Raw genomic sequence first — 22,431 nt, forward strand, 5'->3', positions numbered from 1 at the left:
AGCAGGATTTTATGAAACTGCCAATATTTGCAAGTATTCTGAAGGATCGGTAATAATTAAAATATTTTTCATGGTGTCGGTAGTGCAAGTTGAAGTTAGTGAATTTGTGGTTTTGTATGTTATGTGCAAGAGTGTTTTCAGGAAGCGTAAATAGGCAGGCCGTTATGCTAAGCTCTCCATCTTATATGCAAGTTCGGCGACGAACTGGACACATCACACGGTAGTGTGATGTGTCCAGCCTGGATATAACAAGAGCCTACCATCCCAGTAAATTCAATCCACTACCAGCCCGTATCCAGCTCTTCAAAGCTTCGTTTTTTTTTTTTTTTTTTGCCTGGTGGAATTCTCTACCAGTGAGCACCTTGTCTTCTCCAACTTACGAGGTGTTCAGGGGTCAGTTACTGGTTCAATGTAATTCCAGGTCCATTATTACTCGCACTTTGTATATATCGGCACCTTCATTACCTGCACTGCACGGGAGCAACAAGTTTTCTTCCTTGGCACTACATCCAAACTTATGGACCTTGCCAAGTATTTACGTAGAGGTAGAGGTAGAGGTCTACTGGATTTCTGGGCAGACCATTTCAGGTCATATTATAACTAAATGTGATGCCAGTACAAATTTTTTTTTTTAAGCTTACCCCATTTTGGCATTTTTATCCGGCATTTTTTAACCATCATCATAATTGTCATAGTCACACGTGAAAAGGTATAAATATTATTTGCACTGGTTGTCCATTATCACACCTTCACTGTGACATCCTTTAGTGAAATCGGTAGTTGGTACTGATCGATTAGTTTGATCAATTCGATGTTCCTGCACCTGTCGTGTCGTTGTTGCTCCTCATCATGCATCAACTTGTTCGGCAAGTTGTTCCTTTTCTTTGGCTAATTGATTGACGTCACACTATCCATGGCTACATTATACGTCCGCATTAGTAAAAATTGTTTTTTACGAATCTTTAAAATAAATTATACTGTATTTTTCATAGGAATATCTTTAACATAGCTATATTTTTCGGTGAAATAATATTTAACATAATATATTAACATTGTCAAAAGATATGATAGTATCTGAAACAAGCTGTACAAAATTATTTGTAGTGAATAAGCCTGAAAAGTTTCACGATTTTTGCTGGTTTTCAAAATTTGCCCCTATGACGCATGTAATAAACTTTTCTCAACTACGCGAAAGGGTGGGCAAAAATAATAAACCGGGAACCACTATTTACAAAATGGCCGATTTGGGTGAGTTGGTATTGCAGCATGTGGCTAAAGATGGAGAGATTACAACGAGTGAATTGGCTCAGAGATTGCAGAAAGACCATCAACAGATAGTAGGTGCTGTCAAGAGCTTGCAGTCCTTAGGAAATGTAAGTTAATTATGTGAATCGTTCACACAGTGTGCGAGTTCCAGTGGACCTGTAGCAGACGCTAGCACGGCTAGACATGCAATGTACAAGGCAATGCCATTGCCCATTGCTAGACCGAATAATCAGTCGCTATACAACATCTGTATACTAGCGACTGAAGTGGTTACAATGCTAAAGTCCATGGTGGTATTTCACCGTATTTATGTCACTTTTTGTTGAATTTGTCTCACCTGCATTTATATGAACCACTCCAAATTGTTGCTTGTATATAATACGAGGTTTGGGTGTACAATCGACGCAATGCATTCCTTAAAAAAACCAATTTGTAGATTTACGTTTTCAGCGCAGTTTCTCTCGTCGCATGCTCGAGTATTTACTTTTAAACTGGCATATGAGCATGCGCGGCTAAGCTGAATTTATACTCCATCGCCGATCAGTACTTGACCAATGAGATACGCGCTTTTTCCAATATAACAAAAAGAGGTCTATCTCATTGTCCCAAAAAAAATCGCTATCGCTTAGCGATTTAGTTTTAGCCTAAGTCTTCCGGCCCCGATTTTGAAGCTAGTAAACATAGTGGAACGAAATGGCCATTTCTCATTATGACCGTGCGTAGCAGTTGAAGATTAATGCTAAATACGGGTCGGCCATATTTATTTCCGTTGTCCATGCAAACAAGATTCGCGATGAGCAGGAAATTTCAAGGTGAGAGCGCAAGAAATTGGATTTTTTGCACATTTCAGTACCCATCCAGAAGCTTGAAGTATTAAGCTCGAGAGATAATTAAGTTCTTATCACATATAGGGTATTGCAGGGAATTATACAAGATTATTTAGGGGTGAAAAATATCAAGTAAAACACATTGTGGCCGTTTGCAAGTTCAGGATGTAAATATCGTCATCCTCGCCAAATACAAAACATAGCGTAATAGTACGGCACCCCATTGCAGTCAATACAAAAACAATGATATGCATGTACATGTATGATTCATTACAGTGACAGAGAGTGACCAACAAACTGGCAACAAGATTGCATCAGCATTGCAATTATACATGCATCCCAGGCTATATATATTATATTATATTTCAGGATGCAGGTATATTTTATTAAATGTCATGGCTGCAGTAAAAACTAGTTCGCAAGGCAAACTGAAAAAAAAACCGGGCAAAACAGATGTGTCATTTTATCGGTATGACATTTTCGTTATTGATGCTGCCCTATTTTAAGTTTGCACCGAAGAGCCATCTCAGTTTGAGTGCATCGATTTGTCAGTAAATTACACATAATACTCACTCTAAATTGTTCATCAAACTAATCTAGAGGTCCTCTTATAATAGGCCTATGACATGAATACAAATTATCAATTTTCATATTAAATGGGCATTTCGTGATCCACAGCCTCATCCCCCCACTTTTCTCAAAAAAAGTTGAGATTTTTATATCACTGGAAACCGCTCTGGCTACATAATGTTTATGTACAAAATCTTTCTTGCAGATTAATTCGTTTTGCAAAGATATCGTGAAATTTGAATTTCATTCTGGTGCACCAGAACGAAATTACAACGCATTGTCTATGGAGCAGTGTAATACACATAATCATTCATATTACTCGCAAACGCAAAATCGGAATCAACTGAAATTTTGGGAATAGGCTTTTTTCGTGGATATGTACTGACAAATGTCATAAAAAGAGGATGCTAGGATCACGAAATACTCCTTTAAAAATACAAAACATCTTGAATTTTTTTTAGGTCAACCATGAATGATCCTAGCATTTAGGTCTAGGTCCGGGGACTACAAAACCGAAAAAATAAAAAATGTTGGGTACCCGGACTACCCGAGGAGGGTATTTCCTGCCCGGGTAATGCAATCTCGCATGCCCGCCCGAAAATTCCAGCCTTACTTGAAAGTCCTGGAATTTTGTTGAAAAGTCTAAAGCTTAAAAAAATTTATGGAAAGTCCTTGAAGAAAAAATGTGCTGAAACAATAAAAATTTATGTTACTAGGGGACTTAGATGTGCGTTTGTCTTGCCTAAGCGCCAAGCAGGGTTCGATTTAGAAAATAAAATTTACATGCACAACTCTGATTTTTTCCTCAAAATGGGCTGAATAACACAAAATTCTACATGCACAGAGCCAAAGTTACATGCATTTGTGCATGTAAAACCCCTCTAAATCGAACACTGGCGCCAAGACAGTTCTTAGGTAAAAAATTTGGTTTTTTTTAATGTGCAAGTGATAGATTGTCCTGGGGGACTTGGATGTGGTACCCTTGCCTAAGCGCCAGGACAGTCTTGATGCCACCAAAAAAAGCACAAAAATAAAAAATAAAAAATCCAAAAATATGGGGATCAAGGTAGAAGCGTTCCCGCTCGCGGTTCCCGAGAGGTTCATATGGAAGTATAATGAACTTGCCTATTCTACCACAAAATCAAACCATTATCCAAAAATAGTATTCTGGTTAAAATTTTCAGGTTGGGGACTGCAAAAATATAAAAAAATGAAGCATAATAAACATTTTAATATTATGTATTTAAAAATAAATAAATTAATTACCACCCCCCCAAATAATTTTATAACATTTTTTTAAACATCAAAAGTGTTTTTTAACCAATCAAAAGTCCTGAAGCTTATTTCACTGACATTACAGTACATAACTAGTTGTGCTGTGGTTCATCAGCTAGACATTACAGTAGAATATATATGGCCCTAGTTGCGCTGTGGTTTATCAGCTAGACAATACGGTATAATATGACACTAGTTGCACTGTGGTTTATCAGCTAGACATTACGGTATAATATATGACACTAATTGTGCTGTGGGGGTGGCTTATCAGCTAGACAATACAGTATAGTAAATATGACCCTAGTTGTGCTGTGGTTTATCAGCTAGATAATACAGTAAGGCCTTAACATTTTTTTGGATTGGTGTAACCCGACCGACCCTAAGAGTTCTTTTTGTTTTTGCAAAAAAAATAAAAGTATAAATTGAATTGAAAAAAAGAAGAAAAAAAAGTTCCAAGGCCTTTATCAAATGCAATTTACAGAGCTCTTTAAGGGGGTACTACACCCCTGCCTAATTATGTGCCTATTTTTGCATTTTTCTCAAAAATTATAGCGCATTGGGGACAAGTAAGATATGTATATTATAGGGCAAGGACTACAACTACTGCACTGGAAATTTTATTTCAGCACAGACAACAGTTGTGGAGTAACAGTCAAAAATGAGGGAAAAGCAATATTTGATCAATAAATCAATAACTACTTGCCTTGAGTTGCTGAATTTTCAGTACAGTAGTTGTAGTCCTTGCCCCTATAATATACATATCTTACATGTCACCAATGTGCTATAATTTTTGAGAAAAATGCAAAAATAGGCACAAAATTGGCCAGGGTGTAGTACCCCCTTAAACAGCCTTTTAAAAAGGGTGATGTTTCATATTTCTTAGGGAACAGGCTTATTTGATGCAGTATGATCTCCTGAGCATTTTGACACCATTTTCATCCAAATTGGCCAAAAATGAGTTGGTGCCGGCTAAAACAAGGATTTGGACAGGGGGGGTCTGTGGGGGTCTGAAAATCAATATTTTCAACAACAATCATTATTATATGCCTAATTCTGTTCAAGTTGGTGCTGATTTGTATGTAATTGATGTCTAGAATTCCATTTATGAAAGTTGCATAAAAATTGGAGTTGCCGTTTTCTAAAAATGGCTGTTTTATGTCCAAATATGGATGTGAGGGCGCTTTGCATAAAACACGCACGCGTTCTTTTCACAATAAATTTTAATGATGCCATCTTGAAGATAATCACATGTGGCATATCCTCAAGAAATTTGGGCATTATAATGCTTTTCGTTTGACCGTGGCACCATTTTTCGTATTCTCAGGAAGCCTTCCATTGAAACGTACACGTTTTATAGTGCATTGACTCCTGTACAGTTAAATGGGAGCATTCTATGAAATATTCAAATGGCTGCCAAAATCAAACCGTACTATGTAAACCGCTCAAATTTCTTGAGCAGGTACTAACTATGATTATCTTCATACATTGATACATATATCATTGAAATTTCCGTTTGAAAGATTGTTTGCATGTTTTATGCAAAGCGCCCTCACATCCATATTTGGACGTAAAACAGCCATTTTAAGAAAACAACAACTCCAATTTTTATGCAACTTTCATAAATGGAATTCTAGACATCAAGTACATACAAATCAGCACCAACTTTAACATAATTAGGCATATAATAATGATTATTGTCAAAAATATTGATTTTCAGACCCCCCCCCCTGTCCAAATACTTGTTTTGGCCGGCACCAACTCATTTTTTGGCAGATTCGGATGAAAATGGTGCCAAAATGCTCAGGAGATCATACTGCATCAAATAAGCCTGTTCCCTAAGAAATTTGAACATCAGGATTCCTTAATGTTACAAATTAGTATGAAAATAAGTTAGGAAATAAATCTGTCTTGTATATATTTTTCATTTTATGTAGGCTATATATATACATATTAACTCTTTCTGGACTCATATATTTCCAATTTTAAATTGAAAATTCCTTAGAACCCTGGCTGGATGACTCGGCTAGATAATGGTACTAATTTAACATGCATGTTGTCAAATCTTTTATATTGAGAACACCTTTTTATGCCCAAAATTGATGAATTTTGGTCCAGTATCAGAGCAGCATGTTATACTGATCATTGCGTTCAAAAACTCATCTCTTTTTCCTCAATGAATATTTATAGCCTAGTAAGAATCTTTATGTAATGTGTATTAATTAATGAATGATGACGTTTGAGATGATGCTGGACTGATGTTATGAGCCATTACTCTAAATATCAAGTCATGTTTAAGTCTAAATGGAAGCAAACTTGGGTCAACAGTTTTATATGAACCTTTTAGCTGTATCCTTTGGCTTTGTGTGGCCATCAGTCAGGCCGGTGGTCTTGGGGTGGGGTGGGGGAGGTTGGGTGGGGGTGGGTGGGTGAATGTGTGTATGTATTTTCCTTGGGATAGGCCTACTATTTTAGTTCCAATTTGTAGTGACATCAATCACTCTTGTATGTTTAACATACCGAATTACACACATTCTTCTTATCATACAATGTATTCTTCATCAGTGATCGAATTTAGGAAAAATAAATGGTTGTCCCATGGACAACCAGATTACAATTTCTGGTTGTCCGTCTAGGTTTTTGGTTGTCTGTAGGCCTACAAATGTGACTTTTTGCTAGATTTATGGTTGTCCGACGGACAACCGAATCAGTATTTTTGGTTGTCCGGCGACTTTTTTAGTTGTCCCGGGCAACCGGACAACCAAAATTTCGAACCCTGTTCTTCATGCACATTAGTACCCCCCCCCTCCATGTGGGCCCCTCCCACATACCTGAGGAGGGGGTCAACAATTTGATGAATCATCTCTCATGTACAAAAGTATAGGAAACTGAACATTAAAAACCACTTTTTTAGGATGAAGGAAGCATTTTTTCAAAAAAGTCTATTTAGGTTTTTATGTCAAAAATGATCTCTTTTGGGGGTGCTAAATCTGCTAAAATCGCCTGGGCTTAGGTACCTAATTTGCATATTTTACGGTATAATTTTGAGAAAACAAGCCAAGGTAACAGCCATGAAGAATATTACATACGTACATGTATATTTTTTGGAAAATTCAGCATTTTTTGACCATTTTTGGTGCAAATATGTATGCAGTGATTCTTGGATTCCTTGCGTTAGCAACCTGGGAGAACTCTTCTAGTGTCACAACCAGTCCTGTCCACTCCACACATAATGGCAATCAGCTCTTTTGACCGTTCCCCCAGGCCATCTACTACCTCCTTACCGTGGGAGGTGGCAAAAAAATGCCACCTGTTTCTCACATTGAACTCTTCCTCCAAGTTTGCCAGGTTTGAAAAGAGAATCTTAACATAGTTTGAATTGGGAACTTGCCCCGTCCAAAAAATATATATCTCGGCTCTTATTTTTTCTTTGATAGAGCCAAAAATATCGCTCATGAAGGCATGGACACTCAATTTTGTGTGTTGGAGATTGTCAGATACTACTATGACTAACATTTTACTCTCTGATCCTGGGTATTTCGCAGTGGCAAACAATTAAATTTTTTCCAGTTTTAGCCATTTAACTAAAAAACTGCATTGTACATTTAATACATTGATATTAAATGATGCATCAAAGCCAATGATTGCAGATCTTGAGTTAAGGCCAATAATGTATCAAGTTTTGGATGTTTTCCCCCTCTGGAGTAAAATTATGCACATGGAGCAAAAATGGCACAGCCCATACCATTCTCCTTTTAAAAGTGAATTATTTCTGCTTTGATGTGTTTGCTTACAGATTATTGAATCTGAACAGAGAACCAGTAAACACTGGGAGTTAACGGAAGAAGGTAAAGAAGTGACTAAGGATGGCAGTCATGAGGCCAGGGTGTACAATGCGATACCGGCAGATGGTGGGATACAACAAGCTCAACTCATGGTAAATTCACTTTCAACATTAAATCTTCTTTGAATATTGTTTGCTTTAAAGAAATGAGTATATTCTTCCCTGAGTTAACCAGATTCATATATTACACTGTTATTGGAAGAAATAGGAAAGGCTATCCTTCTTGAGAGTGGGAGTCGTGACCGAGACTTCAGTTTACGAGACCTACAATGTATGTAGCTTCTGGAGCTTTATGATTATTGATACAAATTTGATATTAAAGTCTTAGAGCAAGTTGTTAAAGTACAAGTATGGCAAACATTAGGTCCTGCTCTTGATTCAGGGATTTCCTGTTTCTGTCCTTATCTGTACATTGGAACCAAATGAAAACACTTTGTTTGATGGGCATAATCATTCAACTTGTGTTATTTTTTGTGCATAAGTGTAGAAGTGTAGATATGTAACAGAAAAACTAACACATTTTGAGTGATTTTGTAATTGAATATGAACATAAAATTAGCCCCAAAATGTAAGTGATGTGTTATGAAGGAGTAGAATAAGATAGCAATTATAGATATCACAAGTATGATATTGGCTGAGAGGAGCAAGTATTATTACTTTAACTCTCTTCACGCTGGTGTCGACTGCAGACGACAAGTTTCAAAAAAAATTTAAAAAATTCAAAAATTTCAGAAATGTAAATTTTCATGACCATATTTGGAATCAACATGAAAAATGCATTAAAATGAGTACAAACACGCCTAGTATTGATCCAGTAGTTCTTAAGATAGCTCTTGATATTTTGAGAAAATATTTCAAAACTTGAACTTTCCATTGAAGCGCATGGCTAGCATGCAAAGCATTAACAGTATTAGTGACAATTGTGCAACCATGTTTTACACAAGTTCCTGATGCATAGTAAAGTAATGGTTGTCATTAATATTATTAACCAAAAAAAGGCATTGATTGTTGTGCAAATGTTTATTTGTCAGAAATCTGGACCCTATGCCAAGATTGGTTTTAGTAAAGCTATGTCAGCAGGCTGGTTGGAAGTGAATAAGAAAGCTCCAGGTGGTCCTACAGTTCAAAGAAAGGTAAGATGCATTTTGGAACCAGTTCAGGGGTTAGTGGTTTGAGACAGGGTTAGACTGAATTGCTGTTCTGAGTAATTATTATGTTTTACATTTTAATATACAAGATGTTATCATAAAACAAAAGAATTATTATAATATGATATGCTTGAAATAAATGAACCATATTCATTCCATTAACCGCTCAGGGTGCTTAACAAAGTCATTTTGGGTGTACATTTATTTTTATATTGTTTACATAATTGTACAGGGTATCCCAAAAGTAACTTAACATTGTAAACTTGCCATAACTTGCCTTGGGTTAATAGTGTTGTTACAAAACAAAGCAAAAGATTCAACTATACTAATGAGGAGCTATGAGAGTGAGAGATATGAGTCTGAAGAACATTCCAGTGAAGGCAATTTCATTCTTAATTCAAAAGTGACATTTTCTGTTTTTATTTGATTGTAGGTTGCCAGCATAGTGGACAGAGTACAAAATCAATTAAAACAACTCCAGCAGGGAAACCTTTCAGATATAACGGATAAAGAAAAGGCAGAATTGAAGAAGAGGAAACTTATACAAGAAGTGTAAGAAATCAATTGAGTACTGTAGTGTGGTTAGATAACATGAATTTTCCTAGATTGAAGCCTATGTTAACCCTAACACCCGTAAATACCACAAAATACCACAATGAAAACCACTGCGCATGCGTGAATCCCAGGGTCTGTGATGACGCAATCACCCGTGTAGCTACCGGTCGATGATTGTGTGCTTGGCATGCCGGGGGTCCAAGGTTCGAATCCTGGGGGTACCAAATGACTTCTTTCTTCATCTTCTCTCCTTTTTCGTTTTTCTTTAACTTTCGATAGCAAAAAGCAGGGTTGGTTGTTAAGGTTACAGCATTTAAATAAGCAGGATTTGATGTTGGCCAATTCTAGGGATGCTATACTTATCTTTTGTGAGGATATAAATATAAGAGCTGTCAGATGTAGTTGTACTCAGGATGTATATGTAGATGGACTAGCTATCAGGGGATTGATTTTAAATTGAACATTGAAGTTTTAGAATTACAGATAAGCTACACATTATTCTCCTGAAGAAGTGTAGGAGAGTGATTACTCCTGCTTGATTCAAATGCCAAGACTTGATCAAAGTGATTGGATGGATGTCGGTAAAAGAAGATTTTTAGAATATGAGCAAAAATTTCCAATTTATTTTGTATGTATGTTGTTTCACACAACCTGAAAATTATTTCATCTCAGGAACAATTTTTATTATTTTATGGTTTTCAACATTTAATTTTAAGAATGTTAGCATGTAAAATTCAAAATAATATCAAAATAATGTTTTTAAAGGGTTGGTCTGATAACAGGGGGCTTTAGCACATCTTTGCTCATGAAAAATATGTGACCTGCTCCCACAAAATGAGCGTAAAGTCACAGTTGTATAGTTTCAAGACCCCCTGCACTTGTACAAGACAGTAGCATGCCTTGTGAATGGGGCATTCTACAAGCCAAAAGTGTAGTATGTCCTTTGTGAATGGAGCACAACATGCACAATGGGACTTGAACAGGTGCATGTTAAACAAAGGATATAAACTCAGCAGCCAGGAGGTCTTGAAACTATTGGCCACTTTATGCTCATTTTGTAGTCAGTGATGCCAACGCCGCGCCTTAGGCGCACAATTGGGCTACTTGGTGATCACTTGCCGCTACTCAAAAAAGCATGCCGCTACTTGTCTAAAATTGGGCTACTTTTGCCAGTCTCAGGCCGTGGCACTAATTTGATGTATTTTCCTTTCAATTTAGCCGATTTATAAAGGTTTTGAGTCTTTGAAGTTCCAAATTGAAATTACAATGGGTTTTGTGACCATTTATTGATCGGTCAGTAACTTCCCAGCAAGTACCGGAAGTTTTAAAGTCAAGTGCTTTTCCGCCCAATTGGGTGTTTTGCGTTCTAAATTCGAGTAAACCCGCCCAAATATCCGGTATTGGGCGCTTTTTTGGAAGCTTAAAATTGGGCTACTTGAGAATCCTTTACCGCGGCCTGGCGAGTCAATGCGCCGCGCCTTGGTGCTGAAAAGTTTTGGCAACACTGTTTGTAGTAGCAGATCACATATATCAACCTAAATACTTATTGAGATAAGATTATGTCAGTATCACTACATGGTAATCATTATATATAAATGTTTTTGTTTTTCTACAGAACTGTAAATATATTTCTTGTGTGGAAGGGCAGTGGATTCACCACATCAGTACAAAAACTAGACACTGACCTCACACCAGAAATGATAAGCAGGTAAGTCTATTAAATGAGATATTTCAGTTTAAATCCATACACCCCCTTTGGAAGACTTGACCTTAATCTCTCACACAGGGAGTGTAGATTTCAAATGGAGTCACTCATTCAGGTTCCCCCATTTGAAATTCACAATCCTTTTGTGTAAGATTAAGGTCATGTGTCTGCCATAGGGGGTGTGGATTTCAACTGAAATGTCTCAATTTGGTCTTGTAGCACTATCAGTGCCCATTTAGGTACAGATGTCTATTGTACCCTGGTGATGTAATCAATTTTATCAAGCATAATAATTAACATTTGCAAAAATCATGCAAAAAGTAGAATTTCAAGAAAAATTGAGGTTGTCGCTGTGGAGCAAATCGCACATTATGGATTTAATAATGCCATAAGCAAGTGGTACCTCACAGTAATCAAGACGTGCAGCCAATATCAAACACAATCAACTCTATTACAGTCATATACAACACGCTTTATTGTGTCTTTAATACGGAGCTCTACTGATATTTGAAACCTGTTCCTACAAAATGAGAGGAAAGTCAATAAGATTCTGAGGTATGTCCAGATTGATATTGATTGATCATTAGCTTTAAGATGATGCCAAACTCCCTGACTTGGTGTTGAAAGTGCACATTTCAAATGACAATTTATTTTTGTGTTCTAATGCTTTCTTGCATGTTCAATGAACCATATCTCCTTTTCTTTACCTGGTGGCTTTCTGCTTATTTTGTGAGAACAGGTACCATTTATGTAAAATTAATAATTCCACCAGCCAACTTCCTCTTTGTATTAACTACTCAACAATAATATGTTTTTCATATTGCAGTGGTTCATGGAAGGGTAAGCCATTCAAGGCATATAATTTTGATGCAATGGGTGTACCCCCAACTGCAGGACATCTGCATCCTCTACTCAAGGTCAGGGCTGAATTTAGACAAATATTCTTAGAAATGGGGTAAGTTAAATGTTTGTGTAGATTATCAGATTATGCAACAAGTAGTTCCAAATTATCAAATAGAGAAATAGAAGTTTCATGTTTTGACTTTCTTAGACATGGTGATGTAACATCAACTTTGACTAGCAAGAGGTGATAAGGCATCTCAAGAGGGAGTGGAAAAGTTTGCCGTAAACAAAAAATGAGAATCGGCTTGTGTTGTCTCATGCATGATACCAAGTTTCAAATTGTATTCCTGTTTGCAACTTCAAGTTACTTGGTTTGCTTAATTGTATGTTTGGTACTAAAGGTGATTTCATCTGGCATCTGATCAGAAAGTTTTTGAATAAGAGCTTGTGCTTAAAGACCCATCCAGTTGACCAGGCAAACTTACAAAGGCAACCCAATTAAGTAGGCTTAAAATATAATCAAGTCAATGTTCACCTCTATACCACCAAAGTTAACACAGCTTCCAACTTAATGTGTGTTCCAGATATTTGGAGCGGCCTTTAAGTTGATATGCAAAAATGTTAATTTTGATTTTTCCACCCCTACACACATTATTTGGCCCATATCTCAAAACTAGGAATGCAGAGTTCCGACTGATTTTGCTTGATCGCATCACATTTTATTTGATACCTTGTCAGATTTCCTGGAAGTGATTGGCACTTTATTTTTCATCACCCAATTCCTTGTTGTGTATTATTCTTACAGTAATGATTTTGTACTTTCTTCTTCAGCTTCACTGAGATGCCTACTAATAATTACATTGAGAGTTCTTTCTGGAATTTTGATGCCTTGTTCCAGCCTCAGCAGCATCCTGCCAGAGATGCACATGATACATTCTTCATCAAAGGTAGGCCAGGTGCATGAAAACTGGGCAAGAAGCTGGTAGAATTGGGACCAAAAATAATATTAATTCAGCCTTCTTTGATCCTGTTTGTTCTCTAACCAGGACAAATTGTCAAAGACATGGCCTTTGTTCCCCAGACATGCCAACTAGTACGGTTTCACCATATTTTGTACGGTAAAACGTGCAAAATACGGTAGTACGGTCACCCCCAAAAAAATACGGAATTCCAGAATTTTGACCAACATATTAAAATGTTGTGTCTTAAAAAGATAAACAGTTGCAAGATTAGACTATCGACTGAATTACTGATATCATTTGACCACTTTCTTGGTCTGTTAAAGTGGTTACCTACATCGTTTTTCTCTCGACTTTCGATGATGCATGCACATTAAAAAATATTATTTAATAGGCCTACAAGATGCTTTCCGAAATAATTTTCTTCTGACTTGCAGATTTTTCATGCACATTAATATTTTTTATTAACCACCTAATGCTATGTCTTCTGAGGGTATTTAGTTAACTATTTAGCTCTATTGGTGCAAAAGAATAAGCCTACAAGAAGGTTTCCGACATCCTTTTACTTCCGACTTTCGCACCATGCATGCACATTAAAGAAATATTTATAGGCCTACAAGATGGTTTCCAAAATAATTTTCTTCTGACTTGCACATTAATATTTTTTATTAACCACTTAATGCTATGTCTTCTGAGGGTATTACTATTAAGCTCTATTGGTGCAAAAGAATAAGCCTACCAGAAGGTTTCCGACCTCCTTTTACTTCCGACTTTCGCACCATGCATGCACATTAAAGAAATATTTAATAAGCCTACAAGATGGTTTCCGAAATAATTTTCTTCTGACTTGCACATTTTTCATGCACATTAATATTTTTTATTAACCACCTAATGCTATGTCTTCTGAGAGTATTTAGTTAACTACTAGCTATATTGGTGCAAAAGAATAAGCCTACAAGAAGGTTTCCGACCTCCTTTTACTTCCGACTTTCGCACGATGCATGCACATTAAAGAAATATTTATAGGCCTACAAGATGGTTTCCGAAATAATTTTCTCCTGACTTGCGGATGCGGATTTTTCATGCACATTAATATTTTTTATTAAGCATCTTCATCTAACTGCTACACATGCTATGTCTTCTGGAGGTATTTAGTTAACTATTAGGTGCAAAAGAATAAGCCTACAAGATGCTTTCCGACTTTGTTTTCTCAATGGTGCAGCAGTGCACATTAATATTTTTAATATTTTTCTTTAACCATACATAGACATCTGCTATACCCAGTAAAGTCTTCTAATTGACATTGGCATTAAACTGTTTAATTTTTTTTGGAAACATGAACAAAACCTGATGTTAGACTGATACTATAATGATGATGATTCAGATGATTCAGATGATCAATGATTTTATGAACTTAAAAGTTTTAACAAAGCATGCTTCTAACAACATTAGATGTAACAAAACACAGTGTTTCCAGAAATATATCAATTTGTTTGGTCTACATACTTTATCCAATTTCGTGAGGTCAAAGGTCACATACAAGGTCAAAGGTCGACTGAGGTCACCAAATCTTTTAATAATTAATTTTCAACTGTGCATCACATATCCGAAAATCAGCTGGATCGGTCATGTAATTAAGGAAATATGACGACTTTAAGATGGCTGCTTTCCATGTAAAGTATAGCAAAGTAGCACTTTCAATGAGTGATAACTCGTAAAGGAAGCATCTTTCTGTATTGATTTATTACTTTGATGGAATGGTTCTTTGGTATTGCCAAATTTGATTGCAAATTTGTAAGGTGGGCCCCTGAACCCCGGCTGTTATGTGCTCCCTTGCAATTATGTGTTCTACTTTTGGGGTTTCTGGGGTTGGCATGTATGCAAAAGGTACATATTTAAAAAATACGGTTTTAGGGTGCAAAATACGGATTTTTGTTCTTCTGAGTACGGAAATCTGGATTTCAAAGTTGGCATGTCTGGTTCCCTTACAACAACCACGTCTGGTTGTTTACCTGCCTCAGTATATGTAGTATCTAGCACACAAGACATTTTTCATTGTACATGCAATTCTTACAATTGGACTGCCTAATGCCAGAGAATATGTAACATAATGGGGTCTAAATGGCAAAGCTCTTTGGGAAATTTGAGGCATTTCACCATGGTATTGATGCATTCTGGTAGTCTCAGGTAGAAAATCCAGTAATTTGAATGTTTTGACATTTCTTTTATTCCTAGACCAATGGTAATGGTGCAGCTTGCCACCATAGACAGGGCTGTACCATAATGGAATAAATATCCATTGTATGTGAATGCTTCATACTGCTGCAAATAATTTTATTTCTGATAAATTATTAACATTAATTGTCTGTTTGTTTTCATTGTAGATCCTGAATTTGCCCATGAGTTTCCAATGGATTATTTAGAACGAGTAAAGAAGGTGCACTCAGAAGGCGGTTATGGTTCTCAAGGGTATGTTGGCTCATGCCTCCCTATTCTTGTTATATTTTTAGCTTTGCTTCCCAGCATTTTACTTCCCATGCCTTAGTTAATTTAAAATATCCAGTTGAAATGCTGGCGGATGCAAGTTTTCCCGAAATTTCTGGAAATTTGACCATATTAAAAAAAATCTGGAAATGTGAAAAGAAAAACAATTTTTTATTTAAATTTTACATTTCCGGAATTGATGATAATTTCGTCATAAAAAGAGCAAAAACATTTTTTTAAGAATGGGATAATACCCGTTCCCGGACAAGCTCCCATGAATGTTCAATCCCGTGTACAATTTTGGCACCACATTGGCTGAATAATCTATGTAGCATCGCACAACAAAAAGGGCACACATGTTGGCAAGTGAAAACAGCCCTTGCTAGAATTGTAGTAGGATTAGTGTATATTTTGCTATTAACTATATAATAATTTAAAGCTATCAGTTAAGGGATCTAAAATGAGCGTTTATTGCGTTTCGACAGTATTTTTTGTGGGACATTAGAGCACCTCAGACCTATCGAATTGCATTCTGAATACGAAGCATGTCTTTCTGATATCAAATAATTTTCATTTTTTGAAAATCACAATATAATACAAATTTTATGACAAATTATAAAAATTTGATATTTTTCACATTTTTGATATATAACAGTCCTCGAAGTAAATTATATAAATCTAATGATATATTCTTAAAAGTATATGTAGCAGGGAGGAAAAGTCGACGGTCAATTGAAAATTTTGACCTTTCATATTGAAGATATAGATTTTTTTCCAAAAAGACCTAATTTTTTTTGGTGTTTTGGGAAAAAAATCCATATCTTCAATACGAAAGGTCAAAATTTTCAATTGATCGTCGGCATTTCATCCCACCTACATACATCGTTAAGTATAAATCATCAGATTTATAAAGTTTACTTTAGTACTGTTAAATATCAAAATATAAATTTTAATGATTTGCCATAAAATGTGTATTAAATTGCGAATTTCAAAAACCGAAATTATTTGATATCAGAATGACATTCTTCGTATTCAGAATGCAATTCGATATGTCTGATGTGCTCTAATGTCCCACAATAAATACTGTCCAAACGTTCATACCTCTTCCCTTAAGTGCCTCAGTATCTAAATGAGTACTATTAATGGGTTGTGCTCTCTTACACAGGTACAAGTATGACTGGAAACTGAGTGAAGCCAAGAAAAACATCCTGAGAACGCACACAACAGCAGTCAGTGCACGCATGCTCTACAAATTAGCACAACAGGTAAACTGACAAAAATTAGATATCAACTTAGAGGTATTGTTTCTTGTCTTGTATGTATGTATTATCCTTTGATATGTTATCGGCACATAGCGCGATGCAAGCAACCACACAGTTTAAATCATTTTGTCTGGGGCTTTGTGAAACAATCCCGAGGTATACTATTTGACTCTCCATGAGCAACACTTGGCAGAATCCAAACTCACTAGTTTATACCTCTTCGCAGAGGAGGCTTAAAGGCATTCCTACAATGCACTATGATTGGGAAATTTGATCAATATAACCTAATTTTAAAGGCAAAGTCCCCATTGCCACACACACAAAATGGTCATTTTAAAACTGCAGCCAACGAGCTAATAGTTGAGACTTAGGACTGATATTTGATTTTCTTACAGGAAACATTCATATTGTCCCACTGCATTAAATTTATTCCTAAGTCTCGATGTTATGAATGTTAAATAATAGGATGAAAACACCAGATATTTGCACACAATTCCAATGCAAGGCATGATCAACTGTACCATATGTGTACAAAAGCCAGACATACAAGGTCAGAAACCCCATTGGGTTGTGGGAATGTCTTTAAACATCCTCTGACCTCTTCGGATCAAATACAAATTACATTGTGCAGTAGTGAAACTGGCCATTCTTCAGTCACATTTTATAACTATTACTTTTATTCAATTCTTATTTTAGGAGAAATTCACCCCAGTGAAATACTTCTCCATCGACCGAGTATTCAGGAATGAGACACTAGACGCTACGCATCTTGCCGAGTTTCACCAGATAGAGGGCGTTGTTGCCGACTATAATCTCTCTCTTGGGCATCTTATTGGTATATTACACGCCTTCTTCAAGAAGCTAGGTAAATAACTTCCGCTTAACTACTAACTGGAAGTGAAATTGTAAATATCAGGCTCAATTGATAAGCAACTTTGGTCTGTGACAGTATGAGTTCAAGCCCTGCAGTGCCAATTTCTGTTCTTGTGGAAAATCGTGCTAGCTTGAAATTCCCCTGGACTTTACTGCCAATTGTCCCTGTCTATACCGTACAAAACTCTGTGAGCTAATGCTGGCTGCCATGTTTATGTAGGTATATTAGGGCTTGCGCTGATGGAATGATTTGGGCCACAGTGATCAGCAATTTACTGTAAAATGCACATCATTGTGCGTCTGGCAGTGCACTATCGTTCAGAGGTTGGGTCACACGTAGGGTGATCAATAAAACCCTATGATTTATTAATTTATTTACAGCAAAGAACTCCAGGACAATTTTGATATAAAATTGGATATATAAATATATTTATTGGTCGAGCTATGAGTTTTAGAATATTGGACGAGACATAATTGAGTCCAATATTTTGAAATATTATGCGTGAAGCATCCAATTTTATCATTATTATGTGTTGGATCCAATATTTTCACACACTTGGATTCCTCAAAACATAATAATGGAAATAATAGGACAACATTTGGTGGGAGAGTGAGTCTTTTCCCTCAGATGAAAATCAATTACCATAAAGTGACACAATTGCTCAGTTGGTTGAAAATTTCACATTCATTTTTTGGTTCGAGTGGTGATATTTTCTTTGGCTTCACTTATTTCTTGAAATGTTGCTTGCATCTGTCTGATTTTGTTATAATTATGTAATGAGAATGGGCAATTCCATTTAAAATTCACACTACCCCTGTGGAAGATTTAGCTAATTTCTGCCACAGAGGGAGTATCAATTTTAAATAGAATAGACAATTGGGTAACTTCCATTTGAAATACTTACTCCAGTTGTGGAAGATATAGATAAAGCCACAATACAGGGGGAATATGGGTTTCAAAATGATTGACTCTGACCAATTACATTTGAAAAACATACTCCCCCTGTGGAAGACATTTCCAAAATCTTCCACAGGGGTAGTGTGGATTTCAACTGGAATAGCCCATTTGGCGGGAGCAGGGGTCTTTAACCTCAGATGAAAATCAAATAGCATAAAGTGACACAATTACTCAGTTGGTAGAAAATTTCACATTCAGTTTTTGGTTTGAGTGGTTTCTTTGGCTTAAATTATTTCTTGAAATGTTCTTTCCATTTGGTTATAATTATGTAATGAGAATATAGATGATGCATGAAATATTTTTTTCATAATTTTGTTACATGTTCCTCTCCATGCAGGTATAGAAAAGTTACGCTTCAAGCCAGCCTATAACCCTTATACAGAACCCAGCATGGCGGTGTTCAGTTACCATGAAGGCCTTAAGAAATGGGTGGAGATTGGCAACTCTGGGGTGTTCCGACCAGAGATGTTACTCCCTATGGGCTTACCTGAAGATGTAGTTGTCATAGCCTGGGGACTCTCATTAGAAAGGTAAGCATTTGAGTCAGCAGTTTGGGAGGGCGAGTTAGCGCAGCGGTAATTCCCTCGCTTTGCACCACTGAGGTCCCGGGTTCAAGCCCCGGCGTGGCCCAAGGACTCATGTGCACTTGGTTTATCCCGATTCCAAGTTCGCTCTCGCAGGTTTTCTCCGGGATCTCCGGTTTCCTCCTGTATCGCAAAAATCGGTGATTAGTTGTTTGGTTATCAAAACTTCCTTCACCCAATGGAATTTGGGGAGCTGCACAGATAATTGGTGGATGTTACAATCTAAATGCGGATAGGTGTGCGCCGCTCGGCAGCAACCTAGTTGATGCGATCTGATTGTGATGATTCACCATTGCAGCGAAATTACAGCGCTTTGAGTCCTCTAAGATCTGGAGAAAGGCGCTTTATAAATCCAAAATTTATTTAAAATTTATTATTATTATTATTTGTCTGCAAAATAACCCAATTTTGGCAACAAAAAGAATCAAATTTGCTTTCAGAAATTAAATTTTCAGTGACCCAAATTGCAATATAGGGTTTCTTTAGCAGTCATCTTTTCTAAACCAATACGTTTTTGAGATGACAAGTCATACTGGTATCGTATGCTCACTTTCATAAAACATATGGCTGCGTGTGCAAGGCGTCAATCCGAAGTTGATCGTTGGGGGACACAAATTTAGTTAAATATGACCGCGAAGCAGGCCTCTCGTCTAGGGGGTGTCTGAGGGAGGATATGTGCCCTCCCCTGTGTTGGAAAATTTGATGGGTCCCAAATGAAGGCATTTGGTGGACACTTTTTACATTATTATTGTGTAAAATGTTAGTTGGAAAAAATTCAAACATTTTCAATATGAAGACCCATTTGAAGTAGTTTGCAGTTCATTTCTAGTGGCGTGCTTGGTTTTTTTTTTTAACGAGGGGGGCAAAGAGAAAAATTGCCCAGTGAGCATTATTCGCCCGATTTTGCTGGGATATGTGCACGCCAGAGTACACAAAAATGTATAGTTTCATACTATTTCAAGTGAAAGTTGATACACATTGACATCTTTCGCGCAAAGCGCAAGAATATTTGCTACTCGTTCATTCATCCATTTCGTATTTTAAAAGTGATGGGTGTTTATTAGAAAAGGAGTGTTTTTGGGCGAGAAACGCTGACAGAGAAGAATGACCCTCTCTTGCACTCCTTGACACTCATGCCCTATTTATGGGTGACATAGGTAGGGCCTTAGATTATTAATACACAGATTGGAATTTTCCACGCCTGTGCCCTCTAAGCGTACTCGAATTCAGCTGACGCCGGTACAGCGTACAGACCTGGCGACATCGCTTATCATACGCGCGAAGTGTCTTTTGTGTACGCTCGAGGTGTTTGCGCTATTTTGAGTTTACTCACGCGGTACCTGATCCCCTGAGGCAACATGCCTTGTTTCCGCGGTATGGGTAGGGCTCTAGACCTGTTCCCTTGGTGCCCCTTCATGAGTGCCGAATGAAGATTTGATTTGTAATTGCCCAAGCGGATATTAAAACTGCTGTGGTGTTATGATTGTAGGATGATAGAATTAGCCAATCAAGAATCAGGATCCCACTTTCATGTTTAAGCTGTGTATGCACCTAATGTAAGTAAGTGCCATTCTGCAAGTTTAAGAGACAGATGGTAGGTATACATATATGAAGAACCCATGTTTTGATGTTTACATTTTTGTTTCTTTGTTCTTTCAGACCAACTATGATCAAATATGGAATTGATAACATTCGTGACCTCATTGGGCCAAAGGTCAATCTACAGATGGTATACGACAACCCAATATGCAGGCTAGATAAATAATGTAAACATAGCATTTTATTTATTTATAAGGTTCAAGGGAAATATATACAAAGTTTTAGATTTGTATGATTTAACTATTGTGTTAATGACAATTTTATAGATATAATTTGAACTGTAAAACAATGCAATTTTTTTTATTGATGCGATAAGGACTGAATTCACCAATGATGTCAGAGTAAACAGACAATTATAAACTGGCCTCAAAAAGAAACTTATAATTTTTCACAAGGTCATATCTTAAAATCCTGTCCATAAAAATGAACAAAAATTGCACACAGGGTTACTTCAATACTCTACTCTAAACACTTGTCAGTAACCAAACAGTTGTCCAACTGACACAACAGCAAAATGCACTGACATGCAACACCTTCCTGGAAAACATTCACAGCCCAACAGATTTCTTTTGCTGGGTTCCAATTATTTGCCTGTACATTAACAAAAATTACACACAGGATTACTTCAATACTCTACTCTAAACAAATGTCAGTACCAAACAGTTGTCCCAACACAACTGACACAACAGTAAAATGCACTGACACAGAACAGCTTCCGGGACCACATTCACAGGCGAATAATTGGAACCCAGCAAAAGGAATCTGTTGGGCTGTGAATGTGTTCCAGGAAGGTGTTACATGTCAGTGCATTGCCATTTGCCATCTTCAGATGGAAAAAAACAAGGTACTCTTACAGGTTGGAAAGACAAAAACAATGTATCGCTTTATTATACTATGACCGATGTCGCAGGTGTTTTTCCTTTGCCATCATTTTCCATCATCATTTTTCGCAGTGGCTAAAATGTTGCACTGAGTCTTCCACTGCATAAAGCCTTGAGGAGAACAAAGCCTTGAACAAAGCTTGTCACTTGTGCAAAATATAGGCTCTGAAGTCATTGTGGAGAATTGAGATGTCTGCAGCAATGGAAAAACAGCCGCAAAGATGTTAGATTATACTCTGGCCTGTACGCCAAAATATTATCATCATTTTTGCAATGACAAAATTAATTCCCAGTTGTAAATCTTTCTCTTGAGATTTTTTATTTTACCAGGTTTTTAAGTTATTTGAGTCTTTTTTTAATTGAAGACTTCTACCAATTAGGGAAATGTGGTATATTAAGAATTTAACCTAAAACAGTAATATACTAATAATAAGATTTATCATACCACTAAGGGAAACATCAAAGAACACCGCTAACCTGATATATTTTCGTATCTAGTCAGCGAGTGCGTATTTTACGCTTTATATCTAGTCAGTGAGAGCGTATTTCGCAAGCCCGATACGCGTGTTCGGCGAGGTACGCGTATAAAGGCTATTTAGCAGCAATTAAAATGTTTAAAAACGTAATTATTTCAATATTTAGAATGACTTAGTGGTTGGTAAATGATTAGGTTCAATTCTTTCAGTGTCATACTGGGTTCAGCCTTCGGCTTCACCCAGTATGGCACTTCGCGCACAATAATTTCCCGTACAATACCGACGCTGAACCTAATAATTAATATTATTAGGGTCATGGTCACAG

At 36.8% G+C, this 22,431-nt stretch overlaps 1 protein-coding gene across 1 annotated transcript; it reads left to right on the forward strand.

The window, feature by feature from the left end:
* Positions 1 to 1,212: 1,212 nt before the first annotated feature.
* On the forward strand, positions 1,213 to 21,567 carry LOC140141369 (phenylalanine--tRNA ligase alpha subunit-like). Its single transcript, XM_072163207.1, has 12 exons — positions 1,213 to 1,373; positions 7,732 to 7,872; positions 8,811 to 8,912; positions 9,361 to 9,479; positions 11,098 to 11,190; positions 12,014 to 12,142; positions 12,862 to 12,977; positions 15,374 to 15,458; positions 16,639 to 16,738; positions 17,432 to 17,600; positions 18,904 to 19,096; positions 20,810 to 21,567. The coding sequence occupies exons 1-12, from the start codon at positions 1,236 to 1,238 to the stop codon at positions 20,913 to 20,915; spliced, it is 1,491 nt and encodes a 496-aa protein (XP_072019308.1). The 5' UTR covers positions 1,213 to 1,235; the 3' UTR covers positions 20,916 to 21,567.
* Positions 21,568 to 22,431: the final 864 nt, after the last annotated feature.

Source organism: Amphiura filiformis, chromosome 19, assembly GCF_039555335.1.
Source record: "Amphiura filiformis chromosome 19, Afil_fr2py, whole genome shotgun sequence".
NCBI lineage: Eukaryota > Metazoa > Echinodermata > Ophiuroidea > Amphilepidida > Amphiuridae > Amphiura > Amphiura filiformis.